General features: G+C 38.9%; 1 protein-coding gene across 8 annotated transcripts in view; it reads left to right on the top strand.

Annotated features, from left to right (window-relative positions):
- The window catches only part of ERP44 (endoplasmic reticulum protein 44), a 76385-nt gene that overhangs the window by 44907 nt on the left and 10849 nt on the right, over positions 1-20629 (top strand). For 4 of the 8 annotated variants that reach the window (XM_070250823.1, XM_070250824.1, XM_070250826.1 and 1 more), the window contains exons 5-10: positions 9057-9241; positions 10483-10598; positions 13434-13491; positions 15301-15414; positions 18898-19009; positions 19982-20123. In XM_070250823.1, the coding sequence (XP_070106924.1) occupies positions 9057-9241; positions 10483-10598; positions 13434-13491; positions 15301-15414; positions 18898-19009; positions 19982-20123 (727 nt within the window). Of the gene's footprint in view, positions 1-9056; positions 9242-10482; positions 10599-13433; positions 13492-15297; positions 15415-18897; positions 19010-19981; positions 20124-20629 lie in introns of all 8 variants that reach the window. The other 4 variants (XM_023629753.2, XM_023629752.2, XM_070250825.1 and 1 more) reach the window with 1 other exon arrangement.

The raw sequence follows: 20629 nt of genomic DNA, 5'->3' as shown, positions 1-20629 counted from the left end.
CATTTTTAGGAAAGTAATTTGTAATTGGCCTTGAATTAGGCAGCACACTGTCCCAAATACCAGAGTTACTCTTACCTGTCTGCCTTCAGTGCAGCTTGAACCTTCCACATTGGAAATTGAGAAGCTTGTATAAGAGCTATACATAAGTGAGGCATTAAGAATAAGAAACTAATTATAGACAAGAATATTTTATTAAAAAATCAAACATGCTAAGAGGTTAGCTCTTCATTATTCCCACCACAGAAAGAAATGATAATTATGTGAAGTGATAGAGGAGCTAGCTAATGCTGTAATGACAATCATATTGCAATATATAATGTATCAAATCAACATTTTACACCTTAAACTTACACAGTGTTATGTCAAATATATTTCAGTAAAAGAAGTTAAAAAAAAAAGAATAAGAAAATATACAGTGAAGAATTCATGCACATAAAACAGACCTTGTATGAACAGGTTTAGCCTGAGCCTTGAGTAGGCTTCTACGCTTTGTTTGTAATTTTTCTGTTTAGGATTTTATTTTGTTATGTGTTTTTGTTTTATTTTTGGATTTTTTTCCTCACTAGGGAGAAGGCATGCTTTGGGAATGGAAAAAGGTACTTAGGCAGTAGTGGTCCTTGTCCTGGAACCAGAAGAAGAGTAAGACCTTCCTGTTGAAATCGTTTGCCCCTTTGGACTGTCTGCCGTGGATAATCGCAGCGGTGGACGGGGGGCATTGCTGGCACAGGAGTATAGGGCGGTTTCCCCACTGGGAATCCTGCTGGGCATTAGTGAGGTGGGCGGGCAGGCAGAACCCATCAAGGAAAAGCAAATGACCATTGAAGCAAACGTACCTGCTAATTTTCCAATCTGCGAGCTGTTAACCTTCTGAAATTTATGATTCCTTTGACATCCGTTTTAACATTTGATCCATCCAGTTAATTTAAAAAAAACCCATTTATTATACCCCTAAGTCATTCTTTGTTATATTGTCAAAATGTCACATTGTAATTATCTTAAAGTCACTTTTGACCAAAGCTTGTAAAAAAGTCACCTTTATGTCTGATATTATTGATCAATGTAATTGTAAGGTTTTTGCTTCTTAATAATTAAATGCTACCTCATTATGTAGCATACCTGCTGCTATGGTGTTGTTTGAGAATTAAGCAAATATCTGTGCCCCTAATAGTCTTCAAGTATTATTTAATCTTTTTCTATCCATAAGTAGAATTTTAAGGCAACGTAAAGGTTGTAATGTTGAAGTTTGTAAACCTGCTCCTGTTATTTCTGCCAGGACTATTGCAGTAGCTTTCTCTCTAGTCTCCCTTGTTCTCTGCCACTGCCAGTGGCTCTGCTGCTCAGTGGCTGCTTATCACAGTATTGGATAAAATCCAGACTCCGTTAACTTAGCATTTAAGAATGTGTGGAGTCCTTCTCTAGCCAAATTTATTTTACTTCTAGTTTATGCGTATTTGCTGTTAGCACACTGTTTTCCCATTATGCCCACTAATTCACCAGGTTGAGAAAGTTAAAAACATTATATTTTCTCTAGCAGTGCCTCTTGCTGTCCCTTTTCATACTGATCCTTAGGCCACAGATAGAAAACAGATTTTTCCTATTAAACTAGTTCCTTTCTTTTTGGGTCTATCTCATAGCCTTTCTGCCAGATCCTTTGGGGATTGAAGAAAATTCCTTGACTTCCTGCTGGCAAATTAGGCACCAGCTAAGCTAGTGTGTAGTCTTATTAACATTGAATGTGCACCTCCATTGGACCTAATAGGAATATTTTCCCTTCATAGGGATTGATATTATTGGATTTAAAAAATATTTTAGGTATTATTTTGCTGAATAGGATGGGCGAAATGTTGTCTGATAGTTTTAATTTGTAACTTCTTGATTACAACTGAGCATGTTTTCACATGTTTATTGGCCATCTCTGTTTCTTTCATAAATTGCTATCTTTAGCCCATTTATCTTTTTGGTGGTCCTTTTGTTATTGTTCTTTATGTATTCTGAATATTAATAATTTGTGATATATGTCACAAATACATTTCCAGTTTGTCTTAAAAATTCATGGTGTTTTTTAACATCTAGGCACTTCCTTGCCTATGCAGCTTCAAAATCTGACAAATGTCTTGGTTGTAGTTTGATGCTGATGTGGGCCCTTCCCACAAATAGACATTGTCTCCTAAGCACCACAAGCCCAGAGGAGATGCACTGTGTCTTTCTGGGCCAGCCCCCAGCTTCCTGTGCCACCCCTGCACTCAGTAAGTGTCCTCTGGGGAAAACTTGCTGTGTGTTTCAGGGTCCTTTCAATCCACCATTCCAGCCCAGGTGACCATGAAAAGCTTCACTGAGTTCTCTTTCTCTTTGCCTATTCAGGTGTAATCCTGAGCCCTAAATCTGCACAAATCACAGTTGTAATTTCTAAGAGGAATTACATAGGAAACCTATAGGAAAGAAAATGGCCACTGAGTGATCTTTGCTCATTTAGGAACGGTCCTTTCCTTTCTGGAATTTCATTTAGTCTTCATTGGTTTCGTGGTCTCTGGTATCTTTAAAAAAGGTGATTTAAAAACAAATCCAGTTTTTCCTAGTTGTCACAGCAGGAACAATAGATTTCTGCTACCTTCTACGTCCTGCTTGGAAGTGGAAATCCTGTTGTAGATTCCCTTTGGGTATTCTGTGAACTCAATAAGATTGTCTGCAAATAAAGACATTTTTATTTCTTCTTTTCCAGTGTATGTATACTCTTTATTTCTTTTTCTTATCTTATTACATTGACAAAGAACTCCAGTACATTGTTAATAGAAGTGATCACAGGCATCTTTATTTCTTAATCTCAGCAGGTCAGCTTTTCTTGTTTTACTCTCAAGTTGTTTGGTATTTGTTTATTTAGGTATCCTTTATCAGATTAAGGAAGTTCCCTTCTATTCCTAGTTTGCCAAAATTTTTTAAGTGTGAGTGGATGTTGAATTTTATCAAACGTTTTTCTGCTGCTTTTGAGAGGTAGGTAGTAGAATTTTTTTCCTTTACTCTGTTAATGTCATGAATTACATTGATTGACTTTCAAACATTAAACTGAAGTGCCAGACTAAATCCAGCTTGATTGTGATGTATCATCTTTTGTACATAGCGCTAAATTCAGTTTAATGTTTTCAAGTTTTACATCTATCTTCTTGAGTGAGACTAATATATACTTATCTTTTCACTTAATTTCCTTGTCAGATTTGGCTGAAAGATGATTTTGACTTCATAAAATTAGTTGGGAAATGTTCCCTCTTGTATTCTCTGGAATGGTTGTGTAAGCAGCATTACTGGCTCCTTAGATGTTTGGTAGAACTTGCTGGCAAAGCTTTCTAGGGTTGGAGTTTTCTTTGTGGGAAGGCTTTGCATAACAGATTCAATTTCCTTAATAACTTTAGAACAATTTATGTTTTCTATTTATTCTAGTGTCAGTTTGGTAAGTTGTGTTTTCATGGGGATTTTTCAATTTTATTTAAATCTCCAAATTTATTATCGTTAGGTATTTCATAATATTCTCTTATTATCTGTGTTGAAGACTTGTGCTACATTCCTGAAATTAATTTATTTTCTCTCTCTCTCTCTCTTTTTTTTGCTGAGGAAGATTACCCTTGAGCTAACATCTTTTGCCAATCTTCCTCTTTTTTTTTTCGCTTGTGGAAGATTAGCCCTGTGCTAACATATGTGCCAGTCTTTCTCCACTTTATATGTGGGTCACCACCACAGCACTGATGTAGGTCCGTGCCCAAGATCTGAACCCATGAACTGGGCCACTAAAGTGGAGCGTGCTGAACTTAATGACTATGCCATGGGGTCTGGCCCATCTCTTTTATTTCTTGATTAGTCTCTCCAGGGGTTTATCAATTTTATTAGCCGCTGCAAAGAACCACATTTTGGCTTTTTTGATCTTTTCTGTTGTATATTTGTTTTCCACTTCATTGATTTCTGCTTTTATCTTTCTCATTCACTTCTTTTTTCTTTGTTTTTAATTTGTTCTCTTGATAATTTTTTAGGATTAATGCTTAGCTCTTTGTTTTTCAGCTTTTTCCCCCTACATATCTATTTTAATGTAAATTCATTCTAAGTATCACTTTGGCTGCATGCTGTAAGTTCTGATATGTATTTTCATTATCATTCAGTTTAAAATATTTTCCAGTTTCCCTTTGTGATTTCATCTTTGATCCATCGGTATATAGAAGTTTCTTTATAAGTTGAATCATTTGAACCTTGTTGAGGCTATTTTTGTGACTCATCTTAAGGGTTTTTTTTTTTTGCCAAGGAAGATTCGCCCTGAGCTAACACGTGTTGGCAATCTTCCTCTTCTTGTGTGTGAGTTGCCATGACAGCACGGCCACTGACAGTCGAGTGGTGTAGGTCCGTGCCTGGGAACCAAACCCAGGCTGCCGAAATGGACGGCCCCAAACTTAACCACTAGGTCCCTGGGGCTAGCCCTTAAGTTTGTTTTTATGTGATATATATACCTGCAAAGAATGTGTATTCTGCAGCTTTGGGGTATGTATCCTATATGTGTCAATTCAGTCAAGTTTTGTAGTTATGTTGTTCAAATTTTCTATATTTTATTGTTTTTGTTTTATCAGTTACCAAAAGAGGTGTGTTAATAATCTCCCACCATGATTCTAGATTTGTCTTGTAGTTCTATCATTTTTTACTTTATATATTTTTAGGCTTTATTTGATGCTTACCAATTTAGAATTGTTCTGTCTGCCTGGGGAATTGAACTTTTTATTATTATGATCTCTTGATCTCCAGTAATGCTTTTTGCCTTAATGTCTACTTATTTCTATTAATATAGCTATGCAAGATTTCTTTTGATTAGTTTTGCATGGTATATTTTCCTGTCCTTTTTCTTTCGAGTTTTCTGCATCCCTATGGGCAGGTGTGTGTTTTAATAGTTCGATTTTACTTTAGTGCCTTTGTCAAAGATCACTTTTCCGGGCAGATGTTGGTCTGTTTCTGGACTCTGTTCTCGTCCATTGGTCTGTCTGTCTTCATGCCAGTGGCACAGCCTAGATTCCTGTAGGTTTATAGTAAGTCTTGAAGTGCACTAGCAAAAGTTCTCTAATTTTGTTTATTGGGTACATTGGTCTGTAATTTTCTTTTCTTATAATGTCTCTGTCTGCTTTTGGTATAAAGGTAAAGCTGGCCTCACAGAGTGAGTTGAGAAGTAATCCTTTCTCTTCAATTTTCAGGAAAAGTTTGTATGAAAATGGAATTATTTCTTCCTTAAATATTTGGTAGAATTGGCCAATGAAGCTGCCCATGGAAAGAGCTTAGAAATATGTATTTTTGAAAAAGAAAAACACATCTTGAGTTTTTGCTAGTATTTTCCAATTCAAATGAAATAGTACAGGGTTTTTACTTAATTTCCTCAATTTTATATTTGTGTCTTTTTTCTCTTATGCTGAAAATCTTGATTCTTAATGGTACTAGTATAACCACTCATATGTTTTTATCTGTAATATGGGTGTGTGTTTATTTTTAAAATAGCAATGCCAGTATTAAAATTTTTTTAAATCTAACTTTGTCTTATTATTAAACATTTCCATGGTTCCAAAGTCAAAACTAGAAAACCAAAGGTCTAGTCAGGGAAATCTAAATTCCCTCTCTGACCTCTCCTTGCAGTTTCTCCCATTGGTGTTTTTTGGAGGGAGGAGGCAGGCAAAGATACATACTTGCCCACACACAGATACACACACTATATATGTGTGTATGTATATACATAGGTATCTGTGTGTGTGTATATATGTATCTTCATACTCCTTTTCCAAGTTTCTTCTCCATATTTTTTATACAAAATATCATACCTATACACATTCTTCTGCCCCTGACTTTTTTCACTTAACAGTGTATCTTGGAGATGGCTCCTCAGTAGCATAGAAAGCTCTTTTTCATTCCTTGATATACCAGCCTGGTACTTCATTGTATGGATGTACCTTACTTTGTTTAACCAGTCTATTGATGGATATTTGGGTGGAATAGGAACTTTTAAAAAGACGTTTTCCATATTCCAAACCACAGCATTGTAGCATTGGCCCTTAGAACTGTTTAACCTAATTTTAATCATTTTTATTAAAAACTTTCTCATTTATACATTTCTGCAGAAGTTCATTTTAGAATATGCCGGGCTTCAGTGTGTCGTGTGCTGGGGACTGCATCTGTTTTTAATTAGGAAGCTGAAGTTCCTTCCCTTTTGTTCTCTCTCTGGGCTGATCTTCTTGTAAGCAGGCTAAGCCTAAGGCTTTGTGGCCTTTGCCCTGTACCACGTGCCTCTGTTTATCTCAAAGACTTCTGCTTGCTTGTGCAGCCTCTCTGGCCCATCAATCTGTAGTGCCAATTTCATCTCAGTAACCCCTTGCCCAGGTAATAGAACCAGCATTTTTATAACGCCTCGAAGACTGCTTTCTCATTGTAATCCGTCAGGCTGAGCAAGGGCTTACAGCTGATAGGTCTGCTGGTCTTCTGCTTCCAGAAGTACTAACCCTGAACCAGACAGATGAGTGTCTATATTAAGTATGTTTACATTAAGATATCTCAATATTAGTTCAGATTTTTGTGATTTGGTGAATAAAATATTCTCCTTGATCTCATAGATATGACCAGTGTTTCCCTTTATTTGCTCATATTGGTCTTTCCATTTACAGAATTTTAGTACTTGAGCATGATTTGCGCCTTCGTAAATCCTCCATGGAGTTCACCAAATTGTTATGTGATCTTAGTTACAAAGCCTTTTGTCCAGACCCCCCTCTGAGAACCCACATTCTAACCTTAACCTCTAATACACCATTTTAGCATTCTTTGCTCGATTATCCGAGACAGAACAAGGTGCAACCTTGACTTATCAAAATATTAAAAGTACTTTTACCTCTTCCTAGGCAGTGTAAAGACCTTAGAACACTTAGAATCATTCACCTTCTGCTTACCTCCCCTCCCCCAGCTTATACACTGCTGCTGTTGTCATGTATTTTAATTTATGTCAAACCTTACAGGCATAACTGTTGTTGTTTTGTATAGTCAATATTCATTTAGATTTTTTTTTTTAAAGATTTTATTTTTTCCTTTTTCTCCCCAAAGCCCCCCGGTACATAGTTGTATATTCTTCGTTGTGGGTCCTTCTAGTTGTGGCATATGGGACTCTGCCTCAGCGTGGTTTGATGAGCAGTGCCATGTCCGTGCCCAGGATTCGAACTAACGAAACACTGGGCTGCCTGCAGCAGATTGTGCGAACTTAACCACTCGGCCACCGGGCCAGCCCCCCTCATTTAGATTTTTTAAACAGCTTTATTGAGGTATAACACATACAACAAACTGCACATAATTAAAATGTACAAATTGGTAAGTTTTGACATATGTATATACCCATGAAGTTGTCAGCACACATGTATGTATATACCCATGAAGCTGTCAGCACACGTGTGTGTATATACCCATGAAGCTGTCAGCACACGTGTGTGTATATACCCATGAAGCTGTCAGCACATGTGTGTGTATTTACCCATGAAGCTGTCAGCACACGTGTGTGTATATACCCATGAAGCTGTCAGCACACGTGTGTGTATATACCCATGAAGCTGTCAGCACACGTGTGTGTATATACCCATGAAGCTGTCAGCACACGTGTGTGTATATACCCATGAAGCTGTCGGCACACGTGTGTATATACCCATGAAGCCGTCAGCACACGTGTGTGTATATACCCATGAAGCTGTCGGCACACATGTGTGTATATACCCATGAAGCTGTCAGCACACGTGTGTATATACCCATGAAGCTGTCGGCACACGTGTGTGTATATACCCATGAAGCTGTCAGCACACGTGTGTAAATACCCTCTAGTACAGTTGTTTCTACCATCGAATCTCCTAGAAAATTAAAGTGGTCAACAGAGCCTATTGCAGTTCTGTTTGTTTTTGTTTTGTAACTGCTAGAAATGGAGGCAGGACAGGAGAATTTTTGTGTTTTTTTGTGCCATCCTGTTAGAATTCTGCCCTCATTTTAGAACTCAGTTAAGAAGAGAGCTTTTCACCTGTTAGAGGTCACGTCAATGCTCTCTCAGGTCCCCTTCATTCTAAAAATTCAGTGTGTCTTTTATCATTCTCATACATGTGACTAGCATACATTTGAGCTTCTTCAGTGTCTAGAAAACATTGATTTCTGCTATTTGCCACCTCTTAGAAATAACGGCAGAAAAATATAAAGGCTCTTCCATTCTCATTGAGTCTATATCTTGGTAATTGGGATTCCAAAAAATGACATCAGCGTACATTTTGATTTAGCTTCTTAATTTCAGACTATAAACACTCATTGTAACGATTTGTGTGTGTGTATGTGTCTATCTTCACTGCCTGAGAATATACCCATAGGTATATACAATAAAGGAATTTTTTTAGCATATACTGCCGAGTTTTGGTTTTTATTGTATTAGCTTACACAAAATTTGCATATATGGGATTATAAATTATTCTTCTAGCAAAGAATCTAATATTAGTTTTTAGCCTTTGAGAGTAGTTTTAATGTAAATTTAATTTTTCTTTTATTAAATGCTGTAAGAGAACCTCACAGTATAAAGTGACTTGGATGGCTAAAAAATTAATTCCAATTCAAAAATTGGATTTTTGTGCATTCTAATTCTATTCTGGAATTTATCTATAATAGTATTTACTAACATTCATTAAGAGTTTACAGTGTCATGCATTCGTATCATCTCATTTAGTCCTTAAAACAACCTTTTTAGTAGAAAATATTATCCATACATAACAAATGAGAAGCTAAGGCATAGAGAGTGGATGCAACTTCCAAATTCACACAGCCAGTAAATAAAAAATCTGGCATTGAAACCAGGCAATATATGTCCAGAGTCTGGCCTCTTAACTAATGTAAACTTGTCACAGTTAATTTTTTTCTCTGACGCTGAAAAAGAATTATATGAACCAAATGTTCGCACTAAATAATTGTTAAGATTTTTGACAGTTGGGCTCATGGGCTCACCCAGACCAAATATGAGGGTGAAGTTAATTTTTTGTTCATTCTTTTAGCTGATATAGCCCAGAGATACAGGATAAGCAAATACCCAACCCTCAAATTGTTTCGTAATGGGATGATGATGAAGAGAGAGTACAGGGGTCAGCGGTCAGTGAAGGCCCTCGCAGATTACATCAGGCAACAAAAAAGCGACCCCGTTCAAGAGCTTCATGACTTAGCAGAAATCACCACTCTTGATGTAAGTTAACATTTGCTGGATCCAATGAACATTACCTGTTTAACTAATGTAACAATTATTACGTAATCAAAGAATCTGGACATGTTCTTATAGTTCATTGCAATGGATTTGACATATCCATACTTAACAAGTTGAATTTTTCTTGAATTCTCAAGGGAAATGCTAATGTTTCACTGAAGCTTTGGATAAAATATACAGCATGCAATAAAGTCGCAGTAATTTGACTTAATTAAGGGCAAAGAGTAGCCTGAATTATGAAGAAGTAGAAGTTAACATCAGGCATTCACAGCTAAAGTTTCCATATTTTCCTTAGTGGAGACCCTCAGGGTATCTACTCTAATTACTCCTATATCAACTCTTTGTATAAGTTTTAGTGTCCTCTCATATAGACCCCCTTAATACTAAGCTTAGCAAATCCTTTTCTTTTAGTGTAAAGAAAAATAGTTGAGTTTGGGCTTTAGATTGTCATTGTCGGGTTTGAGATTTGATTTTTACTTGCAAGCTAGTAAGTTAGCCAGTTACTCTTGCATGGATACTGTCAGAAGGCACAAGACTCCTGGGTCAGAGACGACAGACTTTATGCTCACATCACAGCAAACAGCATGAGCACATTTGCATTTCTTTCCTTGCCCCCCCAAGTTCTCTGGAGGCGACACAGAGGGCGCAGGTGGATGCCTGCACGTGCAGTGGGTTGTGTTACAGGAGAACTCTGGGCTCAGGGAACTTCCATCCCAGCAGTAAGCCTGCTCTTTGTCCTGGAGGGAGGCATTGCCTCATTCCCCCGTGTTGCTGCTGGAGCAACCCTGAGAAATGGCCTGGGTAAAGAGCAGGCAAGGTCTTGCATTTTGAGTATACCTAGATGTGGAGGAGTGTGAGAGACCCGTGGAGGAGTCCACCTACAGTCACATGTTAGGAACTGATGTACCATTTTAACCCTTTCAGATTTAGTTACCTTATTTAGGAAGACTGTCACTGATTAAATAGTTATCTGTTTCTTGCGATTTTAAAATACAGTGCTGGGAGGAAATGTTCATAATTACATTAGATTGTAGTTAAGATTGTTTTCAACCAATGTAATCTTTAATAGTTTTGGACGAGGTGTTAATATTTGGACGAGCCAGTATGCATTTATAGATAGTCATACTTCATTTTGAGATAATTGAACAACAGCTGGGTAAATGAAGTAACATGTTTATAGAACTATCTGCGTTTGTAAAATAATTACATACTTTATCTTGCAGCGCAGCAAAAGAAATATCATTGGATACTTTGAGCAAAAGGATTCAGAAAACTATAGAGTTTTTGAAAGAGTAGCAAATATTTTGCATGACGATTGTGCCTTCCTTTCTGCATTTGGGTAAGTGTCTTAACTGAGAGAACGTTAGCGGTCGGCTTGGCTGCGGGTTCAGTTCTTGTGGGTGGTCCTTTTCTGAGGATGGCCTCTCCAAAGATTGTCCCAGTCCTTTAAAGTCACCAGCCAGTCTTTCTACCTATCTCTGACCTCTTTTTAAAAAGAGTTTAAAAGTCTGTTTATTTTTCTTTCTGTATTATATTCTATTTCAGAATGTGGGTAAGAAGAAAAGAATGAACATATTAACACCTAACTCATGCTTTCGTTCAGCTCGTTTTCTGACACTGTCCTGTGTCGTGAAAAATGCTAACCTGTGGGGTTTCCAAACGGGAGCAGCGCGGTGTCTTTCTTAAGTGGCATGAGCTTCATCCTCTTGATCCATCGCGGGCGCTCACCGCCTTTTCTTCCATCTCCCCGTCTCAGAGGAACAGCGCTCCTTTCCAAGGCTCACCTCTTTCCTTATGTCCTTGTGGCTGTCCCTTCAAAATCCTCTGGGGCTTTGATCCGTCAGTTGTCCTTGTTTTCTTTCTCATGTTTTCAGCCTGATGCTTTTCATGAACTACTTTTCATTTCCAAAAACATGCTTCTCTCTTTCCTGACCTTTCTTTTCTGTCTGTTAAGCTATAGTCTCATCTCTTTCTTTTCATTCCAAAATTTTTTTCAAAGATTAGTTTATGCTTGGCTACCTTGAATTTCTCAAACTCTAACCAGTGAAAAAAACGCTTAACCTCTTGGAAGCTCACTCTCACCTCTGTTACTCTAATGAAACTTCTCTCTGCACATTCACAACATGACTTCTTTCCCACTTTCTGTTTTTTTTAAGCTTCAGTGCATGGTTGTGTATCCTAGTTAGGTTTTTTTTTTACTTCTCTATTTGAGTCGTCGCCACAACATGACAACGGACGGACAGGTGGTATGGGTTCTACAACTGGGAAACGAACCTGGGCCACAGTGATGAGAAGGCCAAATCTCGACCACCAGACCATCAGGGCTGGCTACAAAATGACTTCTTAGTTACCAAATCCAGTGGCCCTTTTTAATCCTCTTCAGTTTCTCTGGAGGACGTGACCCTCAGCTACCCTGTCCTTTTTCTGCAGTGTCTACACTTACTCTATGTCAAATCTCCCTGGTTTGCTCCTTACCTTTCTCACTTTCTGACTTTATCTCCCACTTTTTTCTTTCTCTCTCAAAATAGAATGATTCTTGTGGTTGTGCCCTTGACCCTTTCTTCTCATTGGAGGTTATCTCCACCATCCTTTGACTTCAGCAGTATTATTTCTCTCTTCTCTTTGGCCCATGACTATGAGACTCAGTTGTGGTACCTATCTTGAGTAGAGCCCAGATTTCTGGCACAGCGTGTCCTCTCCATTTTGTGACCTTTGTCGTTGTTTTACTGCTTCTGTAGATTTTGTATGTGTTTTATTGTAAACATTATCAGTGTGTTTTGAGGCTCACTGTACGGAGTCAATAATGAAGGAACTTCTTCCCCAGGCTTTTCACATTACTGCTTTCTCACCACACAGGCCACCTTGCTGGTCCTCACACTGCAGGCTACTTCTGCTACATAGCCTTTGCCCTTACTGTTCTCTGTATCTGAAGTGCTTCTCCCAGATATCATCTCATCAGAAATATCTTTCCTGATAACTTTATATAAAATAGCACTACTATCATCCAACTTGTCATTCTTTATCCAGTTATTTTTCTTCATAGCACCTTTTTTTTTTTTTTTTTTTTTTTTGCTTGAGGAGGATTTGCCCTGAGCTAACATCTTTGGCAATCTTCCTCTATTTTGTATATGGGTCGCTGCCACAGCATGGCTGCCAATCAGTGGTGTAGGTCCGTGCCCAGGATCCAAACCCATGAACCTGGGCTGCTGAAGCAGAGCACGCCAAACTCAACCACTAGGCCATGGGGCCAGCCCCTGCACCTTTTTTTTTTTTTAACTACCTAAGATAAATGTATCTACTTGTTTGTCTGTCTTTCCCTACCACAGTGTAAGCTCCATGGGAGCACAGGCATTGTCAGTTTTGTTCACTGGTGTATACCCACTGCCAGGACCATACCTGGTACAAAGGAAGCACGTGGTAAATAGTGAGGGAGTGAATGAATAGAGCGTGTTCTTCCTTTCTGTTCCACTGTTATCTGTCTAGGTTAGCATTCCTTGCCCCTGTTCTACTTTAGTCAGAAGATGCAGATAAATCGGTGTTCAGTTGATCCAGATGTAATTTAGAGAGAGAAAAAGTTACCCATTTGACTTAGAATTGTTGTAGAATTCACTCAGCAAATATTTATTGAGCACCTGTTATGTGCCAGCTACTGTATTAGCACAGGAAACAACAGCGAACAATAAAAACATGGCTTATTTATGAACTATATTCTAATGATGTGGATTATTTCAATTCGTCTATTTTTTAGAAGTTTTCATTTTAAAAAGTAGAGAATTTATGGTTGAGTCTGACTTAAAAGCAAATAATGTGTTTTTGTGATTGGTCTATGTGACCACGTCAATGACCTTGGTCCCCAGTTACTGGACACAGTCTGGGGTCAAAACTAGCTTTTTAGTGCAAAAACTGCCAATCCAAACTTATAAAATACTGAGTCAAAAAAACAGCTATTAAAATTTTCCTTTAAAAAAATCTGCCTTGTATTTAATTTTTCCTTTAAATATATGCTCTTGGTATTGCATAATCTTACAAGTAGGACAGATGATGGACAAGTATATATTTCAAGTTGTTATAATTCATAGATTGCAAAACAGCTGGCCAGTTCTGCTTCATTCAGGTATATTACTGCTATTGTTTTTCTTACAAAGTATTATTACTGCTTGTCTCTTTCTATTAGGGCTGTTTCAAAACCAGAAAGATATAGTGGAGACAACATAATCTACAAACCACCAGGGGTAAGTTGCTATTTCTTAGGGTGTATAGTTTTAACCGTAATTTGAATACACGTCTAGTATAATCTATAGTTTTATACATGTTAGTGTTCACAGTCATAGAATTTTAGTATCGAAGGGAACCTCAAAGCATCATCTTGTGCTAATGCAAACCTTTCAAAGTAACGATGGGGACTTAGAGGCCTGAAGGCGCAGAGGCGTTTAGTGACAGAGCTGGGACTAGAGAGCCCTGGTCCCCGGGCCTTATCGGCCTGTTTTGTGTTCAGCCTGGGACCCAAATTCAAAAAACTGCTCCCATGATCTGTGATCATAACTCATACCTGAATCAGAATAGCCATCTCCCAGGCCTTCTGGGGTATAAATTAACCTGCTACTTGCCAGATAATAAGGAGTGCTAGGGTTTTTTTTTGCTTTTAGGAAGATTAGCCCTGAGCTAACTGCTGCCAGTCCTCTTTTTGCTGGGGAAGACTGGCAGTGAGCTAACATCCATGCCCATCCTCCTCTACTTTATATGTGGGACGCCTACCACAGCATGGCTTGCCAAGCGGTGCCATGTCCACACCCGGGATCTGAACTGGCGAACCCTGGGCCGCCAAGAAGCGGACCGAGCGAACTTAACTGCTGCACCACTGGGCCGGCCTCTGGGAGTGCTAGGTTTTTAACCCTTAGCTGAGAAGTTAAGTATGTCTGAACCTAGAAGGAGCTCCTTAGGCCCAGACAATGGTGGCCACAACTAAGAGGCAAAAAAACACAGTATTTGTTATCCTGAATTGACCTAATGGTCTGTCATTGTAGTTTTTCACACACCCACAAATAGAAATCTATAGATAATTTTTCAACTTGTAGTTTTTATTTTAATGTTGTTTGCAGTATTTTGACACACTGAAGCTTTTAGCTGTTATGTAGTCACACGAGTGATGTTTTTGCTTAGAAAGCTCATTTCCTGTTCTGAATTCAGATAGGTATTTGCCTGTATTTTCTGCAAGGGCATTTCTTTAATAGTAGCTCACATAGTGGGACCATCTCTAGGTTATCTGAATCCAGTACAGTGTCTCGTGATGCCGTTTGGTTGTTAAGAGCACAGACTCTGGAACGAGACTGAGTTTTACTGTCCGGTCTGCCACCTTCCCAGGTGTCTAACTCTGGGAAAGTTTATTAGCTTCTCTGCACTTCAGTTTGTTCATTAGTGAAAACAGCCACGATAATCATAGTACCTGCTTCGTGGAGATGTTTCGAGGACTGAGTGAGCAAGCACGTCTAAGGGGCTTAGAGCAGTGCTCGGCCACGGTCAGTTCACTCAGTTCATGCTAGCGATTATTTTTACCATCATTTTAGGCACTTCGTAAGTACTGATTTTGAGTGAATGTGGAAACAGATACTGTAGGTAATTAATATTAGAGATAGCCACCTTAGATTTATAGAGCATCTTGTAATTTTCAAGGCTTTTTCACTGAAAGTCCCTACATTTTCATCAGACATTTTCAACTCTACGGGATAGCTCAGTTAATTCATTTGGCTAATTCTTCTTTTCACAATGCCTGCCTGCTGTTTATGAAGATGCTGATAGACAGTCAATTGACCCAAATCCGAGGCAGAGTAGAAGGCTTGGACGTCACAGGCTGGATGATGAGTCCCTGAGACTCATAAACTTATCAGCTTTTCACCATCCACAACTGTCCTTCTCAGCAGTTCCATGTTTTAGTTTCTTTCGTATCCCTGGAGATTTTCTGGGCTCATACACGGCTTTAAGAGTGCATTTTGCTAGCACAGGTTAAATTTGTTTAATTTTTGTTTTTGTTTTTGTAACAGCAGTCTGCTCCAGATATGGTATACTTGGGATCTATGACAAATTTTGACGGGACTTACAATTGGATTCAAGATAAGTGTGTTCCTCTCGTCCGGGAAATAACATTTGAAAACGGAGAGGTATGGGCTTTCTAATGTGTGGCGGTGTTTTCAATTCAGATTTCCGAGAGGGCAAGCCGCCTGCACCCGTCTTACCGTTTTCCTGCAGACGTAGCAGTTGTGAGCCCCCACAGTGAGCATGGCCACACCACAGCTGTTCCTGCAGCACAGGCCGGTGCTCCTCCCCCTCTGCTGTCCCAGAACCCTCTGTTGCACTTCCTGCAACCGCAGCGCTTCACCAGGGCCTTGAAAATGAGTTTGAAAATGCCTCTCAGGTGATTCTGATACCCACAGGTTCCTGGGTAAGCGGATGTCCTTGGAAGCAACGCCCTGCAGATTTCAGTTACAGTTAATTGCACACAGTGGATAATCCTATGCCGTAAAAAGGTTTTTCGGATTCCTGTCTATCCTAAAAGAATGAAATTGTGTTCTCTTTTTCATCATAAATAATGAAAGCAGTTATCGGTTGTCGTGTCACTGACCTCAGTGAGTCCAGGCGCCTAAAATAAAGCCCATTCGAACTCTCACAACTCTCACAACAACAAAACACAAAAGCTGAGAGGTTGGGGAGAAGTCTAAAGGCTGCGTCTGTGAGGTCCATCTCTCTGTTCTTTACTAGATTCGAAACGGATCTTTGATTTCACCCTTTTATTTTTAAAACCCACCATCTAAGAATGCAATTTTTAAAAAACATTTTAAGTGCAATTAAAAAAATTTTTTATGTGCATATACACTTGAAAGAATGGTATGTGTACAGCTCAGATTTTAAATATACAACTCAAGAAATTATCACAGAGTAAACACACCCATATAATCATTACCTAGCCAGAGGCTGGCAATTCCGTAAAGGGTCGGATGGTAAATATTTTAGAGTTTGCACTTCGTACAGTCTCTGTTGCAACTACTCCCCTTTGCAGCTGTGCCACAAAAGCAGCCGTGGACAAGGCGTAAGTAAGTGTGGTTGTGTTCCAGTGAGGCTTGCTTACTTGCTTAGTTTGTCAAATGAACATCCTGCTGCTTTTCTCAATTCTGTAGGTTGCAGGTATGTATGTTCAGCTGAATTACTTACGTTTTTATTGCATTAGCTCCTTTAGTCCTCAGAGGCTCAGAGAGAGTTTATAACTTGTCATGGTTATTCACCTGCTTTGGCAGTTCTTGCAGGAATAGTTTCAAAAACAGAGTTTAAAAGAACAGACATGGAAAATCTTAAACAATTAAACAGGAGTGTCCTCCCCCCCCCATAGTATTTTGGCACATTTCATAACTCTTTAGATTTATTACCTGTTGTAACCAACTACCCATAAATCATTTAACCTGTGGAGAAAGACTTGTTAACCTCTAAATCTGGTTATGTTGCTATCCCTCCCTGAATCTTTTAATGCCTGCTTGGTAAAGAATATGTTGATGTGGACACAGGTAAACCAGGAAGCCCGATCAGCGTAACTACCAGCTACTATGTTAATGTATGTAAATTAGTTTAGTAAACTAATCGACATAAACATTTTCAACTACTGCTAATCTCTTTATTACTTCTCTCCTAATAGTTTTTAGTTCATCCATACCTTTGTTTAGTCTAATAAAGTAGTTTGTTATATTTATTTTTACTTTTAACTTCCTAGCTCTTAAATTTTCTAAAAGGTGACTGCTGAATCTTCTTTCCCAATTAGTGTTTATTCAGCAACATTCGTGTCTTCATTTATTCAGTCATAGGTTGATTGCACATTATTGTGTACAAAAATCTGCGAACAAAAGAGACCTGAAATAAGCTTCTCTGTCTTTATGGGGTTTGCAGTTCAGTAGTACACAGGTACAGATAACGTTACAAAAAGACGTGTCCCCTGCCACGTGAGGATGCTGAGAAAGTGTTCTCACGTTCAGGGGAGAAAATTCATTCCCACCTTTGGAAGAAATAGGGTGGAATCAGGGACCGCTTTCTAGGAGAGGCATTTCAGTCCAGAAACAAAAGGGCTACAAGAGAAATAGAAGTACTAATGGAAATAGGGAAGTAAGAGGCGGGGCTGTGCGTTAATGGTGAGCTTTGAAGGGGTTGATTAGACTTGGAAATGGAGATAGTAAGCAGGAAGTTGAAATCGAGACCAGGATCCTGGCCTGGAGCTGGGCTTGGAGAGACAGATAAGGGCCCAATTAGAGATGGTGAGGAGATTGTTGAACTAGTGGAAGTTGTCAGACTAGAACAGAGAAGTCCAAAGCGAGAACCATGGGGCGTAGTGGCAATTAACGTGTGGGGGAGAGAAAAAATGTGAGCCCAAGAGGTAAAAAGTGAGGAGGAAGAAGTTTTAAATCAGCTTGCTAAATGATCAGTGTGATGCCGGGGCTGGAGGAGGAGAGATGGGAGTGACTGCTTATGACTATGGGGTTTCTTTTGGGAGTGATGAAAATGTTCTGGAATTAGACAGTGTTGATGTTTGCAAACCTGGTGAATATAATAAACCGCACCAAACTGTACACTTAAAAATGGTGAATTTTGTGGTATGTGAATTATATCTTAATTAAAAAAGAGGTAAACGTGATGAAAAGCTTAATAATTTATCCTGTATATGAGTGTAGCAGGCTTAAATATGGAGATAGGAACCAGAAGAAAACTCTTATCCTATAAGATAGCTTCCAGTTTCAGTTTTTTTAGGAACAGGACATTTGTGCCTTCTGCTGAGGCAGTTCCTAAGTTACAGAGAGACACGCAAAAGGATAGCTGACGGAAATAATTTTATTTTGAGGCCCTTTCTGGACTTTTTCTTATGAGTCAGAACTTACCATTTGTCAGAGAGAATGCATGATTAAAATCTGTTGTCTACTCATCACATTTCTCTTGTTTATTCTCCAATAATACAAATTTTTAATGCACTTTATAATTTTCTAGGTGCTTTTGTGTATGTATATATTACAGAGTATGTAAACATACATATATATAGTGGCAGGTATTAATAATGTTGATAAATTGTGTATGGGTTGAAAACTGGCTGTGTTATGAGGTTTTTGTCTTTTGCTCTGAATGAAACATTTCTCAGCTTTGGTAAGGTCTCACAAAGGTGGAGTGGTTTTTGCAATAAACCTTAGAAAAACCTAAGTTTGCAAATCAGTTAGATTTATTTATTGCTGGTACATTCAGTTTTTCAGTGTTATCTCTTAAGACTGAAAATGCTTATCATGTTTGCCCTACCCTAAAATCAACATCTTGATAAAGAACCAGCATAGTTCCTCCTTTGGTTAACTCATTTTTTAAAGGTCATAGCTTCTTCCACTGCCAGCTACCAGACCAGCCTAGTGGGTACTTTAAGGCCGATCGGTTCCTGCAGTAGAGTGGGAGGACATGTGGGTCCTCTGAGCACTGGGTGGAGGCAATGAGTTCCTTCTCCCACACCACTGAACCTTTTTCCCCAACTGTTGCATGTTGTGTGGGTTGGGTTCAAAATTGTTCCTACCTAGAAAATAGCTAGAACTGAATGGAGAGGCCTGATAATTGTCATTGACTACTTCTCTCTACAGGAATTGACAGAAGAAGGACTGCCTTTTCTCATACTCTTCCACATGAAAGAAGATACAGAAAGTTTAGAAATATTTCAGAATGAAGTAGCCCGACAATTAATAAGTGAAAAAGGTAGACGGATTAAGGTGTTTATTTTCATCCTTTCTTTCTCTTTGCTTCTTTCTCCCTTTTTTCCTCCCCCATTACATTCATACTGACATAAACATATTTGGGTTAAAAATGTATTGAGTTATTTCAACTCTACTCAGCCCTGGAAATCACATGTAAACACAGGGGTGGGAGGCGTTAGTAGGGAGATACTATGAAGCAGTGGCTTTTAAAAAAAACTGTGACTGTTTTAGCTCCCTCAAATCAAATAATCCCTAAAATCAAACGGCGTGAAAAGTAGGGTCATGGGGTCAGTGTTAATTTTAGGCACTTTGAGCACCTTGATACTTGTCTGGCCCCTGTCTAACAGGTAGTCCCAAAGATATTGTTGAGAGGATTTACACAGTCTGATTCACATTTAATTCTAAATGAAGGAAAGTTGACTAGTTCTCTGTGGACTTCTCCGAAGTATCAGAAAGGAATTCGAGATATCACCAGCTCTCGCTCTGCGGTTAGAGAAGAAAACCAGACAAAATAAACTGAAGGCATTGTACGGAGCCATGCCCATGTTAGTCACTTAGTAAATATTTTGGGGGTTGAATTAGATGAGAAATCACCCAGTAGGGACTGGAAGGGAATCCTTGGTGCCATGAAGAGGGTCCCGTGAGAAGAGCCCATCTGTCAGCGTCAGGAGCTGCTCCCCGCAGGTGGGCAGTCTGCAGAGCAGATGCTCGCCTACAAAAGGAAAAGGGAATTCACGACAGCATTTGCACTCAGGCTGAGTTCATGTAATTTCTAAGGAAATCATACTCCCTGCCCTAAGAACTAAAAGCCGACCTTTTTAAGTGTAATGTTTAGGTTTTAGTTTTTGTGATCTCTATCACTCTAAAGCACGTTGGTTTCTTTTAGTATGTCAGTTTGTATGAACTTGCTATCTTATGAGAACACAATCAAGAAAATTCTCATCTACCTCTCCAAATTCTGGTTCTTTTAAAGGTACAATAAACTTCTTACATGCTGACTGTGACAAATTTAGACATCCTCTTCTGCACATCCAGAAAACTCCAGCAGACTGCCCAGTGATCGCGATTGACAGCTTTAGGCACATGTATGTGTTTGGAGACTTCAGGGATGTATTGTAAGTATTCATTTGGGATTTTTTTTTTTTTTTTAAAGATTTTATTTTTTCCTTTTTCTTCCCAAAGCCCCCCGGTACATAGTTGTATATTCTTAGTTGTGGGTCCTTCTAGTTGCGGCATGTGGGACGCCGCCTCAGCGTGGTTTTGATGAGCAGTGCCATGTCCGCGCCCAGGACTCGAACCAACGAAACACTGGGTCGCCTGCGGTGGAGCGCGCGGACTTAACCACTCGGCCACGGGGCCAGCCCCTCATTTGGGATTTTTAATTACTGATATGTGTCTCAAAGATGAGCTTAAAACAATTATTTGAATATTTAAATAATTCTATGTTGGAACAGTAATACTTTGTTATTTGGATGTTATAATTTTTTTTTCACTCTAGAGTATGGTGTAAGTGACTATGGGCATTATGATATATCCCTATAGAAATTCCAGCAGTAGATGATCCTAATGCTTGGGAATTCATCTCTGAAAGAAAATTTTTGGCCTATGAGAAATTAGTTCT

Source organism: Equus caballus, chromosome 25 (assembly GCF_041296265.1).
Source record: "Equus caballus isolate H_3958 breed thoroughbred chromosome 25, TB-T2T, whole genome shotgun sequence".
NCBI lineage: Eukaryota > Metazoa > Chordata > Mammalia > Perissodactyla > Equidae > Equus > Equus caballus.
This window is presented reverse-complemented; position numbering and strand designations above follow the sequence as displayed.